Source organism: Xiphias gladius, chromosome 24 (genome assembly GCF_016859285.1).
Source record: "Xiphias gladius isolate SHS-SW01 ecotype Sanya breed wild chromosome 24, ASM1685928v1, whole genome shotgun sequence".
In the NCBI taxonomy this organism is placed as follows: Eukaryota; Metazoa; Chordata; class Actinopteri; order Istiophoriformes; family Xiphiidae; genus Xiphias; species Xiphias gladius.
In genome coordinates, this window is record NC_053423.1 from 19795454 (window position 1) to 19813759 (window position 18306).

The window sequence follows — 18306 nt, forward strand, 5'->3', positions numbered from 1 at the left end:
GTTTGTATTGTAGTTTGAGGATACAGTGGGAGTTTTTGTGATTAGGGTTTTGTGAACTAAGATAGTGACATATAGCTTTCTCTGAAAGTTCAGATGGACTGTCTCATTAGTATTAGTACCACATTTAACACTGATAAATGAAATGTCATAAGTTGAACTTAATTAAAGCAGGATTTTAACATGAATAAAAGTGTGATTAAATCATACGTTATAAGCAATATCTACTACTACAAGAAGTAATAGTAATAATAACTAGAAAATGCACTCAGTAGAGCGCAGACCTCCACCAAGGCCAATGTCAAACAACATACACCAGACTTCAGAGAAAAAATTCTGATTCATAGAAAATTATCTGGATCTTCTCCAAAATTAAATGGGTGCTTTGTGCTAAATGATAATTCCAGCACGCTAACATGTTAATGTTTTACTTTTTTATTATGTTTAAATGTGTTGTACGTGCTATGTTGTTTATGTTATATATATTCAAAAAACTGAAAAAAAATACAACCTCCAATTTTTCATGCCTAGTTTCCAGAAAAAAAATATCATCTTTTATTCGGCCCAATACAGAACTTATGTGCTACCATCAGCCTGCTAACATGCTCACAATGACAATGCTAACATGCTAATTTAGCCTTTTAGTGCTGTACATGTTCAAACATCTCACAAAGAACTAATTTGTAATTCATAAACATTTTTTGTCAAATAATAAAATAATTAAAACTCAAAATTTTTCATAAAAAGCCCCAAACTGCCCTTAATAGCTGTTTTCCAACAGTAGCCGTCTTCTTCATTGTTACGCATCATATCATTTGCTAAATAGCGCTAAACACAAACTACAGGAGACGCTGATGGGAAAGTCATTAGTTTAGCAGGTCCTTAACCAAAGTGCTGGATGAAAAGTTCTTACAATTTCGTCCTCAAGGGGACACGAATGTCTCCACAAAATGTCACGGCAATCCATCCACTAGCTGTTGAGACATTTCACTCAAAGCCACAAATGTGAACCTCATGGTGGCGCTAGAGTAAAAAGCTTGATGTAAACATGATGACTGATATTTCCCACCTTACACGTAAGTGGGCAATTTAGTTTTCAGTGCGGTTCAGTGTGAAGTCAAACAATGTTTGTTTCATTTAAAGAAGTAGTTCTACATGCCCACAGATCAGACTGTTTATCAGACTTGTAGCATTTATTTATCACACTGAAGATATCACCTTCTCATCAAGTCATTTTGTCAAAGGAATAGTTAGACTTTTTAAGAAATATTTTCTCCACCTACCATCAACTACTCTGCTCAGCTGCTTTTTTTGGTTATGTAAAATCATAAATGAAATATCTTTGAGTTCTGAACTGATATATTGAAAACAGCATGTGAGAAAATATTTAAGAATTCTTAACACCTTCTATGGCCTTTTTTTTTTTTTTTTTTTTAAATTCACTGCTTGTTAAGACTTTTCAAGGCCTGCAGACACCCTGTAGAAACAGTGTCTTCATCAGTCTGTCCACCAGAGAGCACGGACAAAATCATTTTTCAACTGCGAAATGTCTTGACCAGTACGTCACGATCACAATTCCTTAAAAAACTACTCCAAGGGATCTTTGTCAAAAATAATTTATTTTACTGATTGAAAGAAACTTAATTGGCAACTATTTCCATAATATTTTAAGCAAAAATGACAAACACTCTCGTTCCAGCTCCACCAAGTATTTGCTCAAAATTATCCAATATTTCCCAACAAAAAAAAAAGGAAAAAAAGTCAGAAAAACATATATTGTTCTCGTTCTCATCCCCTGACTCATTTTGTGTTTGTTGGACTCAAATCTGAAAAAAAAAAAGAAAGAAAAACTGCTTGCTGCTTCCAAGCTTATTTTTGGACTTAAGCTTGCACAAGCCATACCAGAGTAGCAGAGATTTGTATCCTTGTATGAAAAAGAAAATAAGTTATTTTGATTTCTTGGCATATTCTTTTCTGCCTCCTCCTTGATTGGCAAAGTTGCGGACTCTATGGATCTTGGCCAACTGGCTCTGTATGGTCTTCATTATGTCCACGTGGTCTGGGATGTGAATGTAGCGGACGTTCCTGCCGGTGATAAACAGGTCCTGCAGCTGGGTGGACTGGCCCCGCCGGTCCTGGTACAGCACCTCCTCCAGTCGTATGTTCATGAAGGCGTCCACATTGACCACGCGCCCCCTTGCCGTGCTCTCGTTCCTCATGTCCACCGTGGTCACCTCCCCCATCAAACCCTGCAGCAGGACCACCATGCTGTTCTCTGCGATCGTACGCTCGCGAATAGAGTTGAAGACTTCGACTGGCCCCGTGCTCGACGGCGGGGACTCAGCTCCCTCTGACTCCATGGACTCTGATGAAGATGATCTCCAGACGTCAGGGATACCTGCAGGTAGACAGAAGGTTAGCTTACACCGTACAATTCATCACCAGAGGGAATCAGGAATAATAATAATCAAAACACTTGAAGTTTAGGAGCACAGGGATAAATGGGCTGACATTAGCTTTTCGTAGATATATCAATATCGATCTATACGTTGGCTGATAAATAACAGAAAGTGTCAGTACAGAAGTAACAAGCATATGTTTGAGGTCATTTTAAACGGTTTCTGCAGGTTTACCAAGTTAAATTTAAGACTTCTTAAGACCTTTTTAATACAACACAGAATCAGATTTATCTCGTCTCACCATCATATTCACCAGAGTATGAGACGATAAGGCTTAGATTTATTGCCTCCACCAAGGAGGTTATATTATCACCCGTGTCTGTTTGTTGTTTGTTCGTGTCTGTTTTTCAGCCGGATTACGCAAAAAGTACTGAACAGATTTGCACCAAGCTCGGTGCTGGCACGGGGCATGGGCCAGGGAAGAACCCATTAAATTTTGGTGCGGATCCAAGAATTTTTTATACCACTTTCCTTAACATTGTGAGAGAGGGCATTTCCCCACATTTTTGTCAATATGAGGCCTTGGTGGAGGTGTGCGCTCTACTGTGTGTCATTCTAATTTATTATTACATCACATTTTTTAGTGCTTCCTGGCCGTATATAGCCTAACAATAATTCCTAATGGGATAATTAATTAAATTAATTTGACCCTGACCTGGAGAAGCAGCATAATGGATGGATGGATTAATAAATTATGAAAAAATGAATAATTTTTAGAGTTGCCACAATTAGTCGATTAATTAATTAGTCCATCGCAAGAAAATAAGCAACTATTTTGACAGCTGATTAATCATTTTTCAAGAAAAAAATGTTAAATATTTGCTGGGTTGAGCTACAAAATGAAAAAGATTTGCTGCTTTTTTTTTGGTCATATACATTTGTAAATGAAATATCTGAGTTCTGAACTGATGGATGGAAAACAGCAGGGGGAAGCTGTTGAACTGCATTGTTAATTTGTCCATCTATAGTTTAAAAAAATTTAAATCTTAGCACTTTAAACTATATGTCCAACAATGTAAATGTCAGCACACAAACTGTTTACATAGTTCTAAGTGATTTTTTTTTAAATGTTTTGCTGACGAATTAAACTGTTTTTGCAAAATTTCCCCAAGCAGGACAATAAAGACTGGATTGAACAAATACCCTAAAATTAGAAAATACAAGCAATCTCTCTCTCTAATGCAGCAGACAACATGCTGCATTTTTGTCTTACAACCGACATTCTACATTTTTTCTAACATAAACTCATTAGGTACACCCAGCTAACACTAACGCAGTCTTAATACCGCAGCCCGTAAAGTGGCGAAAACTTTTTTACATTGAGAACATCAGTATTTATTTATATATTTTGTCTTTCGGGTCATGTTATAAATACACATTTCTTCTGCAGATGCACACATTGTCCTGTCTTTACCGCAGGCGGTTTGGTTTTGGCGTTTCTTATTTCGTTTGTAGTGATGTGATTTGGGATTTCAGGAAGTTGTTTAGTTTTATGGCGTGTGTCTTGTGTTTTGTCTCCCAACGTCATGTTAAAACGATAGCCTTAAAATGCAGAAGCAGTATCAGTCCAACAAGTTTATTACTGACATTACGCTGATTAGGGGCCGGATATAAATTCAGATGTGAAACTGGCCACAGAATGGACCTGTCAAAAAAACAACATATAACTTCTCCATATCTTATAAAGACGATATTGATTTATGTCAAGGTGGTTGTGAAAATATCAGACACTGGTATAGGCTTCACGAGAGATATCATGATAGATGCAGATCGTTTCATTTATGCATCTCCACCTCAAAACAACCAGTTTTACGAAGAGGCGGAAACTAACCTGTGCAAGTTCGGTTTTTTTTTTTTTGTGTCTGCCAGTAGCTGAGTTAGCTAGCTTCACTGTTAGCTTTAGCAGCGGCCCAATGAAGTGCGACAGAGCCTCTGGACGCACGTGTTGCACGGTTACCACAGATGCTGCGCGGTAACATTCACCTGGCCCGGTTCGGTCCGTGTTTCGTGTGTACGTCCAACGCCAAATCGCCGCAGGTGGAGCCGAACCCGAGCAAGGACGTCGACGAGTCGTTTTTTTTCCCGCACAAAGACCGTCGCCGAGGAAACGGCAACGCGGTGACGCCTCACCCTGCGTCACATGTTACGTCGACACAGAGCGACACCGCCCTCTGCAGGCTGCTCCGGAAAACAAAGACGTACACTTACAGTATTTACAACCACTTTACTTCCCTGAAATTAATGTTGTTTTTTTTTTTTAAACCACTGAACGTTCTAGTCGGCAAATAAATCCACAGACTCTTCATTGGATAAGAGTGAATCCATTAGTTATCACTGTATTCGAATCAGACGACCATACATGCATATAACTGTAAGAACCCAGGGCCCCATCATGGGCAGGGCCCTCAAAATGGCCGGAATTTAAACTTTATTTTTATCTGCAATTTTAAAATTTTACCTCATTAGCATTGTGAACAAACTATGTAGTCTGGATCAATAGATTGACAGACTAGTTCTTGCCTCTCAAGGGCGCTCCGCCTCAGAAATTCACAATTTTTGTCAAGTTGAAATCTGATCGACTTTCGATGCAAGTAAAACGTGATTTCAGTGCAGTAGTAGTGGTTTTTCTTTAATTAAGAAATACAGAAATACGGCCTTTCTCAGTGTAGGGGAGTAAGATGGGTTTCCATCTCTGTCTTATGCCCAGGGTATCATGAAGACCTAAAATACTGTGACAGAAATAATGTTGCATAACGTTGTAAATCATCACAGTGAAGGCTTCACGCGGTAATTACTGCATGTTGAGAAAAGAAAGCTAAAATATGCTGAGGTTTCAGATTTTCATTTTGCAGACTTTGTAAAATCTGGTTCTAAACCACTACAGATACATCCGTTTACGTGCTGATTCAGTCATTCGTAAAGACGTGACAATGGATGTATTCAAAGGGTAAGGGGGCCCAGTGAGGCTGCATGTATGGGGCCACTGCACATGGAAGACAGAGGTTACAAACCATATTATACAGATGTCTGTGAAGATTCTCAGTCATCCAGGTCATGGCGTTCTGTCAGTGCTAGGCAAAGGCAACTGGACTTGCTTGAAGTTCTTGAAGACGTTTCGCCTCCCACCTGAAAGGCTTCTTCGGCTCTAACTGACAAGTGGGGAGTTCCAGGTGAATATCCTCTGGTGAGATCAGCAGCAAAACTGATGAGGTCACAGGTTGAGGTCACACGAGTACCCATTGTGACTCACGTGACCTCAGCGACTCACTTTTGTGAACCCCCCACTAGTCAGTGAGAACCGAAGGAGCCTTTCGGATGAGAGGGCGAAGTACTTCAAGAAAGTCCAGTTGCCTTTTCCTAGCACTCGCAGCGTAAAGGACAGACTTTTCATGAATTAAATAAAGCCTAAAGGATCATGAAACACATGATTTGAAGAATAATGTGAATTTGTAAATAACTAATAAGTACAAGGAATGACAGATACCCAGTATATTAAAATTCTTAATAAAAATAAATACACACAATTAATTAATAAATTCATATTTGTCATACAATATATTTATCATACAGCATTTATTTTAATCTGTATGTATATGTATGTATTTCAAGTATCATTTGAGAGAAGGTTGACAACCTTAGAAATAATCATAAAATAAATCATTGCTGACTCTTAACATGTCTGCATTGTGTGAAAAACAAAAAACAAACATGGACATATGAATACATGCTTTATTGGGATAAAATCACAATACATTGTCAAATACAGTGTGTCTTACGATTTGTGATCAGTTCATGTCATAGTTTTTGCTGTAAATTTAATATACAATTAAATAAAATAAAATGTTCTTTGCATAATGCATAGGTGCTTTAAGTCGTTGGATATGTATCTTACGCTCTAGTTTAGGTCAGTGTTAAACCACCAGGTCCAGAATACACTAACAACTGCATATTTTACCATAAAGTTAAAACATTAAATCTAATTTCACCACCGACCTCAGTGACCATGATTAACCAATGAAAAGACGAGACAAGTAAGAGTCAGAGCTCGTCCATCATGGCCAGCAGGTCGTCTCCTTTGTCACCGCTGGGGTTTTCAGGCTGCTCTTGTTGTTCTGTGAACTGGCCAGCGATTCGAGCCAACTCAGTAACAGCCTGTTCATCCTGGACCAAACAAAACCCAAAAATATCAACTCATTAACAGATTAGTGAAATTAAATGAAACAACTTAAAATAAATTAAGTGAAAATTGTGGTCAGTGGCTGGTTAATTGGAGTCTATAAAAAATGCACTATATAATCAGGAAAGTATTAAATATTATATATACAAATATCACATTTAATCTACTTATAGTGATGGGTCTTGCAAATTCATATCAATTACAATACATGCCAGACCAATAAGGTGTGTACATCCCCTTTGCCACAACAATGGTTTGCATTTTAACATGCGTGCAGGTCCTCTATCAGCTTTAAAAGTTGCTCACAGACAGTAGATAACTAAAAGCTCATCCTACCTGCATCGCTTGGATATTTATCACTCCAAACGCGGGCTCCTCAGCTCCACATGAAGCTCCCCTGTTAACCAAAGCAAAAGCCAGATTTGTGGGAATTAACGTTAATTCAGTTGCATGACAATCAGCAAAGAAAAGCACTCACGCCTCCTCCTCCTCCTCCTCTTGGTCTGTTGTAAACAGGTTGATCCGAAAGCCAGTTTCAGCTTTGGGCTCGTTCTCAGCCTTCATGCTGCCAATCAGACGAGCCAGCAGGTTCAGCTCCTCCTTGGCCAGCAGGTTGGGAGTGTCATCCGTCTGCAGCACCGTGGACATGTGCAGGAAGGTTAGACGTGAACAGAAAGAAGGTCTCCTTTTGCTGATCAAAAGGAAAATGTAAGATGACTGAGAGAATTACAGAGTGGTGGAAAAAATATTTAGAGCCTTTAGTTGAATTGATGATTAAGGAACAACTACTTTGTACTTAGGTGGGTAATTTAACCTATGAAAATGCGTCATATTTTATACGCCGAGCATATAGTTTGTATATAAAATCTCCATTAAAGATTAAAAAATTTTTAGATTTCTTTGTCACATATATGATTGCACACAGCACAGTGTGCAGTGAAAAGCTTAGTTCCCTTCTACATAGACTTCGCATAGTGAGGATTAATAAAATAGGAGAAAAAATACCCGAACATCTAAAAACATAAGGGACATTATAAAAGCAGAACGGAATGACTGTGGACATTGTAAAGTAGGTCTGAGAATTATGAATATACATTACAGAAGTATACTTTACAGTTCAATAAAGGTTCAGCTCTCTCTGGCGTGCTGAGGTTTTTATATATAAATATAAATATATGGCTTTTTATACACAAATGTGCAGCGCTCATGGCAGGCGCTCATTGCATTACTTCAACAGTGCAACAATGAAACGGTGATCGAAAGTAATATGGGTAATGTACACACAGAGTAGTGGTGTGGTGTAATTCATATAAATTCAAATTAATGTAATGGAGTAAAAGTACAACTTTATCTTAAGTGCGGTTCTTGAGTTGCATTCCACGGGGCACTGCATTTAAATATTTATGTAAAGGTTTCAGGCGTGTACAGGCCTTTCTAAACAGCTGACATGTTTATATCACAGCAGGAGGAGCACGGGTGTGATTAATGACACCAATGAAGAATCTGCTCCATTTAGGCATATCAGTAAGAATTTCAATGGAACTGGAAGATATAAACGGAATTGTGTGTTATTCTTGACGAATGGTATTAATTACACCAGTGGTTCTTCCCGCCATAGAAACGTCTGCACATCACTACCTTGACAGGGGGAGCCTTGGATGTCTGCGTCTCCTCTGGATGGTTCACGGTGTACCTTTAAATTCATAAAACACAAAACATGATCTGAAAATGCAGAGTTAGTCCACATGTGTGCTATTGTATGTGTTAAATGATGCATTGCACCTCACGCAGCACATACATGTTCATGCCCAGTCTGATGACTCTATCTCCATGCAGTTCAAAACATCCCTCCCTGATGGGGCTGCTGTAACTTCCTCCGGTGGGGAACTCACTTCGTCTCACTTCTCTGCCCGTACTGCCAAACGTCCTGTGGAAACAGGAAGAAGATGACAACACTCTGGAATATTGAGAGATTTCTTATAAGCAGTCAGAGGAGATCTGAGACTAAATACAGGAAAATTTCAAATTAAGAAATGTTAAGCTTGTCAGTGGAGCCTTTACAGTTGCATCAGTCATCTCCAAGCAGTCACGTGTGGTTAAACTAGTGTTAAATTGTCTGTGGTCTGTCTTTAAGTTGTCCTGGCGATGGTCCTTTGACTGAAATGTTCACTTTTTAAATCACATTTTTTTTCCACTGTTTCACTTTTTACACATGAGATGGATTTCCTTCTTTTTGCATCTTTAGAGCCTTTTTTTATTTTATTGTCTGTGTGTGAGCAATTTCTCTATGCAGGAAACTGTGTTCAAATGAGGCCGACCAGGTCTCAAAAGCATGATTGGTGTGTAAAGGTGAGGTAGATTTATGTTTAGTTGTTAAACAGTAAAACCCCTTGTTCATACACTTCAGTCACCCTGAGGAAATACACACGTTAGCTAGTATGCAAGGAATTGTTGGCTAGTTGCTGGCTCATATACTGACATACCATCAGAATAAATTCATTGCCCCCTCTGTGTTATTGCGAGTCCCCTGCCTACCTAATTAACCCTGGAACATCTATCCCATGAGGCAATGGGCCCGAGGTCGACAGGGCAAAACGTCCGTTGGGATTCTGGACATGATTTGTGAGGAAAAGTGACACCTGAGAAGCAAAGGTTAAAGAAGGGCTGATTGAAGAAAAATTGTTTTTATATTTTCATTTCACGTGTATGGGCTGAGGGAGCCAATAAAAGAGGACTCACGCGAACATGCATGTCTTGAAAAAATATGAGCAGTGTTTGTCTGAGAAGCTGGAATTCACCTTCTGATAACGATGAGTATACCTTCACCAAGGGGATGAAGAACAGGTCACACATAGGATGCATAGACAGGTGATAAAAAGAGCTGGAATCTAGACAGTATGGACGGACTTATTTTACAGACTGTATGGACTACTGTGGATAATATGTATGAGAGCTGTATTTGGATTCGAACATTTCAGATGCTGTAAAGCGGAAGAATTCGATGAAGGCTTATTTAATGCCAGTAATACCTCAATGATCTTCCTATGTGTCTCGTCCACTTGGTTCACGACCACAGGAGTGTCTTTTACAAATTCCCTGATAGCATCTATGTGGTTGTACGAGATGAGCAGCAAGTCTTTTGGCCGTGGACAAAGGAAGACTTGATATTTGAACGCCATAACCATCAGCTGGTAAAGCTAAAGGAGGAAAAAAAGAGGAAAAGGACATAACATTTTTTGGCCCACCTCACCTCCCAACATACCATCATACAACCACCTCCCTTTCTCTTAAACTGTAGCTCCACAAGGACTGTAAATACATCTAGAATCAGGGGTTTAGAGTTGAGAGCTGGACTCGAGTAAGACTGAAGTCATAAAAATGAGGACTTAAGACTCATTTTGAGTCTTGACCTCCTAAAGACTTCACTTGAATTTAGACTTAAAAGCAAAACCTTAAAATCTCATGATTTGACCTGTTAAAAACCTGAAAAATATAAAATAAATTAAACGAAATAAGGCAGTGCCAAGTAGGCTTCTCCTGGACATGGACCATGAATATTTAATTACTGGACTCATGGACTGAAAATACATGGTCATAGCTATGTAAAAACACTATTAACATAGTTCTTAAAGATGAAAATGTGTAATTGTTCCACCACTTTAATGGACAGTATTCAGAGAATCAAAAGCTGCCAATTAAGACTTGTTACGATTTCACTCGAAGAACTTGAGACCTGACTCAAACTTGTTTTGTCTGACTTGTGACTTGACTTGGATTTTCCCCCCAAAGACTTGAAACAGGCCATTCTGGTTTCTAGTACATACCCTGTCCATGCTGGCGGTGTTCAACCTCATGATGGAGGCATGGGCTAAGCGAGTTAACACTGTTTTCAGTGCCTTGTGAGAATAAAGCTTCTGAGGTTTGAGAAGTTCATCCATAAAGGCTTTACTAAACATGGTCCCAACGATGTCATTCATAACTATGAACAGGGAAGGGACAGAAACAGAAGGTGGTTAATTCTGGCTAGAATTAACTATTGAAAATTTTAGGTCTATTGTACGTGTAATTAAATAGCACAGAAGGACTTATTTTGATGTTAAAGCAATTTTAATGCTCTGTCTTTATATGTAGCTGGTGGTGGTCATTGGGCTATACTGCTGAACAAAGACGGAGAGAAACTACACAAGCAGTCAAACTGAGAATAATGGTTTATAGTTTTCAGTCTGGCTGTCAAACTGTCTAACAAATAGATTGTAAAGCCCTCATTTTATGCCTTTTTTAGGCTAATTAAGACCTAAAAAAAAAACAAAACCCTGCATTCTGCCTTTGGACAAGCTTGTATTCTTTTACTCTACTATTAATATTTGTATTGTGTATTGAAATCAATTATAAATTAATGCACAATTTGATAAATATGTGATTTAAAGATGGTGGTTTCTGCTACTCTGCTAAGCTAGTTATTAGTAGCAGGAGTTTAGCTAGATTTGTTTCTCCATAACAGATGGATTTAGCTACTGCCTCATTTATTTATGTGAAATAAATGACCAACATGTTGGTTCATCAAAACTGTTATTTTTCATACAGCACTACAATTACAGAAAAATCACTGAGCAAATAATCTTTGACTTTAGCTAGCTGTGGCTATCTGCCTAGCTAGCTAACACTTATAGCTGTTCTGTGTTAGCTGTTTAGTTTACCTATCACAACTTTACATGCTATTTTTAAAAAAATGTATCATTCATATGGCATAAAAACGTTTTATATGGTAAAACACATGCAAAAAGTCAGATTCCAGTCTTTAATAAATTTTAAACAAATTTGTAGTTTGTATTTTTGGCATGTGAGGCAGTATATTCCAGAGCCAACGGTAACAATATATAATACGGATTGCAACTACCTGTGTGATTCTGTTGTATGAGTCAGGTGCTAATAAAATACCAGTTCTTACTGGTATTTTATTATGCCATTATACCAGTAAAATTTACGTCCTCTTTCCTCTAAAATGCTGAATTGTTATTCCTTTGTTCCCCATAGTCTTGTTTTCTTACACTGTACCAACTGACATGTATTTTTATTGGTACCCGATGCATACAACATAATTACACTGTAAGTCGTGGGCAGTTATATAAAACGGTACCAAAACTAACACTGCATCTCGCAACATTCATCAGTTATGTTGAAATTACAACTAGAAATAGAAACTACAGGGGCAGAAGGAGCTGACTAAACAATAATATGCCGAAGAATGGCATGGATACCTCTTTTTCTGTCATTTTCTGACCACACTCCTGCAAGAAGAGAAAGAAGAGAAAGAAAATTGAGTTGTCATCTGGGGTGTTTTGCATGGGAAATATAAGATTAACATGTTCAGTTTTTAAGAGAACATCTGACAGCCACAGTTTGCCAGGGGGAGGGATGACTTGGAGTGAAACACATACACACCTACGAAGCCCCCGTCAGTTCTCTATCTACCTCTACCTTTCTCTGAATTGTCCTCAGACGTGTTGTGAGCTCGCAGGCGTTGGTCCAGTATGTAAAGCATCTCTCCACCAAGATTAATGACAACCAGGGGGAGAGTTCTCACAGACATCTTGCAAAGACAAAGAAGGGATTAGCTCCTAGGAAAAAGCTGGTGCAGAAGTAGGTGTTAGAAGCTAGTTGAGTCCCTTGCAGATCAAAAGCACTCTTGTCATTTCAAAGGCATTATTTGATTGTTGCTGTTTTGAATTGCCACTCTTACAGAACTGCCCATGTTAAAGTCTTATCTGATCCTGCTTCTGCAGATAACCTTTCGCACTAAGATGCAACACGTGGTCAGGAAGAGGATCAGCGGAGGCCAGGCACAGGCTTATTGGCCAGGGTAAGGATGACATGACAGCACTGCTCAACCAACCACAGAAAGTAAAAGGTTACAGTGTCTATATTCAGTATATGGCAGAAAAAAAAACAACAAAAAAATCAACAACCCTACAGTGTTTTATAATCCTCCTTTATAGACCTGTTAACAACCATTCACAGCTGGATGCAAACATGACAGTCAGAAACTCAATATTTTATCACCTTAATATTTTGTTTAACACACATTAAAAAAGTCAAAAAATGTCAAAAGCATGTTGACGCATGAAGCAATTATGTGTACACCTAAACATTACACCCATGCTAAACATATCACTTCAAAACTATGGGCATTGATCTGCTGCTAAAACAGCCTCAACTCTTGCGGGAAGGCTATCTACGAGATTTTGAAACCTGGCTGCAGGGATATGTTCCCATTCAGCCAAAAGAGCAGTAGTAATTTTGGGAACTGATTTTCGGAGATAAGACCTGGCTCTTTTCAGTTCATCCCAAATGTGTTTGATGGGGTTGAGGCTAGGGCTTGGTGAAGGCCAGTCAAGTTACTTGGAAAACCATTTCTTTATGGACCTTGACTTATGCACGTTCTATGGTCACGTTGACTCAGGAAAGGATTTTCCCTAAACTGCCACAAAGCTGGAGACACACTAATTTCTAAATTTCTTTGTACACTGTAGCATGAAACATAAGTTTGACAATTCGGGAAATATGCTATTAGTGACTGTTAGTGACTGTTCTCAAACATCTCACATGTAGTGCACGCAAAGGATAACCAGCTGAATTGACTTGTGTACCTCCATGATTGTCCCTGAAGCCTTTCAACTAAACTCTTAAAATATCATCTGTTCACCACGTTTACGATGCCTATACTTTGTCTCCTTCCCCTCTCTCTCTCTCCCTCTCATTCCAAATTAAAGATTAGAGAGTAGAAACATGCAAATGAAACCCTATCTTTACACTCACTGTTACAGCAGCTTAATCCAAGGGAGACAACTGCCTATTTCTCATAGTCAGGTACACAGTTAAAGCCTTTCAAGGCTAGTGAAACGTTTTGCAAATTGATAGTTAGGACAAAAATCTAAACACATCTTGGAGTAAGAGCTGGACAAATCCTGATTGAATTCACCAGACTATAGATTGGCCAACAAACCAGTTATGGGGATCCATTGTTACCTCTGGCTTCTCTCTATGTAAGTTTACCATAATATTAATAATTATATATTATATTTATATTTTTCTAACCATATTTACTTATTCTGCATACATACATGGTTTTGCTAACATTTCCAGCAAATATTCATTTCATTTCTAAAACAGTTTTTCTGTTTTAGAAAGAACTATTTAAAATTCTTTTCTGATGTTGAGTGTTCCAAAGAAATATTCAAATTTGCAAGTATAATGTCTTTCCCCCCACCAGAATAACCACCTGTTCAGGTGCAGGGACAGGTTTCAATGATAACCTAGCTACAGATCCAAGATTTTACAACCTGGACTGGATGAAGTCTATACCTGATGAAACTCCAGTATCTGCTATCTCCATACCTGGAACACACGATAGCCTGTCATTACATGGAGGACCACTTGTTATATGTCAGGTTTGGACATTAGACAAGCAACTTAAAGTTGGACTACGGTATTTTGATGTGCATGTTGGGATTTGGTGGCCCACCCAAAACAATCTTTATATCCGGGACAGTCACTGGATGTTATGGCAACATATTGAACTTGATGCAGTCCTCAGGGTTTTTTTCAACTTCTTAAACGTCCACAGTAGTGAGACTGTGCTTGTGAAAGTAACACTACATGGGCTTTTCAAGGGGAAAGTCGCAGAATTGATGAAGCAATTGATTGAAAAGCACAGAAATAGAATATGGACCAAGTTGTCAGCACCAAACATGCAAGAGGTGAGGGGCAAGATTGTTCTTCTCCAGAGTGACACGTTCCATCTTGGAACAGAAAACCATGAGTCATTTTTCTTTGAAAATAACCAGCTAATCAATGTTGAAAGCAAAATAAGGAAAATCAAGTCAAAGATGTGTGATCATCACATTGTGCTGACTGACAGTGCACCATCACGTTTTCGGAGTCCTAAAACGTTGGCTAAAAAAGTTAACAAGCAGCTTAATGAGTTTGTGGTGCAACATAAGAAAAGCTCCTTAAACCAAGGTTGCTTAGGTGTCTTAAGTATGAGCTTCCCCAGTGCTTATCTTATTAAAAACATCATTCAAATCCAACCATGCAACTGTGGGAAAGGAGGTGACGAAGAGAAGCTTCATATGACAATTGAGCCCGAGCTAGTAAAACCTCAGTCTGAGCCAAACACTACACCAGTAGCAGTGCCAGGACCAGACTCAACAGCGCCTGGTACGGATTCAGAAACAACAGCTGAAAAAACACCTGCAGCAGACTCAACGCCTGGTACAGATTCTGAAGCAACAACTGAAGTAGAACCTGCACCAGACTCAACAATGGCTGTTACGGATTCTGAAACAACAGCTGAAGCAATGCCTGGGCCGGACTCAGAAACAAGTGGGCCACACTCAGAAACAACAGCTGTAGCAACGTCTGGGCCAGAGACTGAAACAACAGCTGAATCAGGGTCTGCACCAGACTCAACAATGCCTGGTAAAGACTCGGAAACAACAGCTGAAGTAGCACCTGCACCAGACTCAACAACACCTGGGTTGGATTTGGAAAAAACACCTGGAACAATGCCAAGGCCGGATTCGGAAACAACAGCTGAAGCAGTGCCCGGGCCAGACTCAACAACACTTGGTACAGACTCGGAATCAACAGCTGAAGTAGCACCTGCACCAGACTCAACAACCTCTGGGCCGGATTCAGAAACAACATCTGAAGCGGAGCTTGGACCAGACACAACAATGCCTGGTCCAGATTCAGAAACAACAGCTGAAGGAGTGCACACAGCAGACTCAACGACTGGTACGGACTCTGAAACAACAGCTGAAGTAGCACCTGCACCAGAGTCAACAGCGCCTGGTACGGATTCAGAAACAACAGCTGAAGTAGTGCCTGGGCCGGATTCAGAAACAACATCTGAAGCGGAGCTTGGACCAGACTCAACAATGCCTGGTCCAGATTCAGAAACAACAGCTGAAGCAGTGCACACAGCAGACTCAACAACGACTGGTACGGACTCTGAAACAACAGCTGAAGTAGCACCTGCACCAGAGTCAACAGCGCCTGGTCCAGATTCAGAAACAACAGCTGAAGCAACAACTCCACCAGACTCAACAATGCCTGGGCCAGAGTCAGAAACAACAGCTGAATCAGCGCCTGCACCAGACTCAACAATGCCTGGTACAGACTCGGAAACAACAGCTGAAGTAGCACCTGCACCAGACTCAAAAACCTCTGGGCCGGATTCGGAAACAACAGCTGAACCAGCGCCTGGGCCGGATTCAGAAACAACAGCTGAAGTGGAGCTTGGACCAGACTCAACAATGCCTGATCCAGATTCAGAAACCACAGTTGAAGCATTGCCTGCACCAGACTCAACAGAGCCTGGGCCAGATTCAGAAACAACAGCTGAATCAGCGCCTGGGCCAGATTCAGAAACGACAGCTGAAGCTGAGCCCGGACCAGACTCTACAATGCCTGGTCCAGATTCAGAAGCAACAGCTGAAGCAGTGTCTGCACCAGACTCAAAAACCTCTGGGCCGGATTCAGAAACAACAGCTGAAGCAGTGTCTGGGCCGGAAACAGAAACAACAGCTGAAGCGGAGCTTGGACCAGACTCAACAATGCCTGGTCCAGATTCAGAATCAATAGCTGAAGCAGTGTCTGCACCAGACTCAACAATGCCTGGGCTGGATTCAGAAACAACAGCTGATGTAGAGCCCGGACCAGACTCTACAATGCCTGGTTCAGATTCAGAAACAACAGCTGAATCAGCACCTGCACTAGACTCAACGACACCTGGGTCGGATTTGGAAACAACTGCTGAAGCAGTGCCTGGGCCGGAAACAGCAACAACAGCTGAAGTGGAGCTCGGACCAGACTCAACAACCTGTGGGCCGGATTCAGAAACAACAGCTGAAGTAGAGCCTGTGCCGGACTCAGAAACAAGTGGGCCGGATTCAGAACCAAGAGCTGAAGCAACACCTGGGCCATCGTCAGTTACAACAGCTGAATCATCACCTTCACAACACTCAGAAACGATTTGGCCGGATTCAGAAACAGCAGCTGAAGCAGTGCCCGAACCAGACTCAAAAACGCCTCGTACGGATTCGGAAACAACAGCTGAAGCAACACCTGGGCCAGAGACGGAAAAAACAGCTGAATCGTCACCTGCACCAGACTCAACAACGCCTGGTACAGACTCAGAATCAACAGCTGAAGTAGCGCCGGCACCAGACTCAACGACGCCTGGTACAGATTCAGAATAAGCAGCTGAAGTAGCACCTGCACCAGACTCAACAACGCCTGGTATGGACTCTGAAACAACAGCTGAATCAGCACCTGCACCTATTGTCATGTTGACTCAGGAAAGGATTTTCCCCTAAACTGCCACAAAGCTGGAGACACAATATTTTCTAAATTTCTTTGTACACTTTAGCATGAAACATAAGTTTGACAATTCGGGAAATATGCTGTTAGTGACTGTTAGTGACTGTTCTCAAACATCTTACATGTAGTGTACGCAAAGGATAACCAGCTAAATTCACTTGTGTACCTCCAAGACTGTCCCTGAAGCCTTTCAACTAAACTCTTAAAATATCATCTGTTCACCACGTTTACGATGCCTATACTTTGTCTCCTTCCCCTCTCTCTCTCTCCCTCTCATTCCAAATTAAAGATTAGAGAGTAGAAACATGCAAATGAAACCCTATCTTTATACTCACTGTTACACCAGCTTAATCCAAGGGAGACAACTGCCTATTTCTCATAGTCAGGTACACAGTTAAAAGCCGTTCAAGGCTAGTGAAACGTTTTGCAAATTGATAGTTGAGACAAAAATGTGAACACATCTTGGAGTAAGAGCTGGACAAATCCTAATTGAGTTCACCAGACTATGGCCAAAAAACCAGTTATGGAGATCCATTGTTACCTCTGGCTTCTCTCTATGTAAGTTTAACATAATATTAATAATTATATATTATATTTATATTTTTCTAACCATATTTCCTTATTCTGCATACAAGAATGTACTTTATTACATTACTTTTTATGGTTTTGCTAACATTTCCAGCAAATATTCATTTCATTTCTAAAACAGTTTTTCTGTTTTAGAAAGAACTATTTAAAATTCTTTTCTGATGTTGAGTGTTCCAAAGAAATATTCAAATTTGCAAGTATAATGTCTTTCCCCCCACCAGAATAACCACCTGTTCAGGTGCAGGGACAGGTTTCAATGATCACCCAGCCACAGATCCAAGATTTTACAACCTGGACTGGATGAAGTCTATACCTGATGAAACTCCAGTATCTGCTATCTCCATACCTGGAACACACGATAGCCTGTCATTACATGGAGGACCACTTGTTATATGTCAGGTTTGGACATTAGACAAGCAACTTAAAGTTGGACTACGGTATTTTGATGTGCATGTTGGGATTTGGTGGCCCACCCAAAACAATCTTTATATCCGGGACAGTCACTGGATGTTATGGCAACATATTGAACTTGATGCAGTCCTCAGGGTTTTTTTCAACTTCTTAAACGTCCACAGTAGTGAGACTGTGCTTGTGAAAGTAACACTACATGGGCTTTTCAAGGGGAAAGTCGCAGAATTGATGAAGCAATTGATTGAAAAGCACAGAAATAGAATATGGACCAAGTTGTCAGCACCAAACATG

The 18306-nt window shown here is 40.1% G+C and overlaps 2 protein-coding genes across 4 annotated transcripts; both read right to left on the reverse strand.

Moving 5' to 3' along the window:
* Window positions 1-1412: 1412 nt before the first annotated feature.
* On the reverse strand, window positions 1413-4605 carry lsm10 (LSM10, U7 small nuclear RNA associated). 2 transcript variants are annotated; one of them, XM_040121341.1, is made up of 2 exons: window positions 4440-4605; window positions 1413-2395 (listed from the first exon to the last, which is right to left on the reverse strand). In XM_040121341.1, exon 2 carries the CDS (start codon window positions 2355-2357, stop codon window positions 1944-1946), a length of 414 nt encoding a protein of 137 aa, XP_039977275.1. In that variant the 5' UTR covers window positions 2358-2395; window positions 4440-4605; the 3' UTR covers window positions 1413-1943. The 2 variants fall into 2 exon arrangements, with proteins under 2 accessions (XP_039977275.1, XP_039977274.1); XM_040121340.1 differs by having other exon boundaries at window positions 4288-4605.
* A 1782-nt stretch (window positions 4606-6387) lies between these two features.
* Window positions 6388-17884, reverse strand: oscp1a (organic solute carrier partner 1a). Of its 2 annotated transcripts, XM_040121999.1 has the most exons (12): window positions 17835-17884; window positions 12112-12223; window positions 11892-11921; window positions 10458-10612; window positions 9663-9830; window positions 9373-9453; window positions 9169-9272; window positions 8432-8560; window positions 8272-8326; window positions 7112-7263; window positions 6970-7030; window positions 6388-6617 (listed from the first exon to the last, which is right to left on the reverse strand). In XM_040121999.1, the coding sequence occupies exons 2-12, from the start codon at window positions 12221-12223 to the stop codon at window positions 6495-6497; spliced, it is 1170 nt and encodes a 389-aa protein (XP_039977933.1). In that variant the 5' UTR covers window positions 17835-17884; the 3' UTR covers window positions 6388-6494. The 2 variants fall into 2 exon arrangements, with proteins under 2 accessions (XP_039977933.1, XP_039977934.1); XM_040122000.1 differs by lacking the exon at window positions 17835-17884 and having other exon boundaries at window positions 12112-12411.
* Between the last annotated feature and the right edge of the window lie 422 nt (window positions 17885-18306).

What these genes read in the sequence shown, in the direction of transcription:
- lsm10 (XM_040121341.1), bottom strand. Translation starts at nt 2,357, where the DNA reads ATGGAGTCAGAGGGAGCTGAGTCCCCGCCGTCGAGCACGGGGCCAGTC.
- oscp1a (XM_040121999.1), bottom strand. Translation starts at nt 12,223, where the DNA reads ATGTCTGTGAGAACTCTCCCCCTGGTTGTCATTAATCTTGGTGGAGAG. An exon ending in GATGTTCCAGGGTTAATTAG is followed by an intron (nt 8,561 to 9,168) that starts GTAGGCAGGGGA and finishes CTGTTTCCACAG; the next exon opens with GACGTTTGGCAGTACGGGCA. An exon ending in ATCAGACTGGGCATGAACAT is followed by an intron (nt 8,327 to 8,431) that starts GTATGTGCTGCG and finishes ATGAATTTAAAG; the next exon opens with GTACACCGTGAACCATCCAG.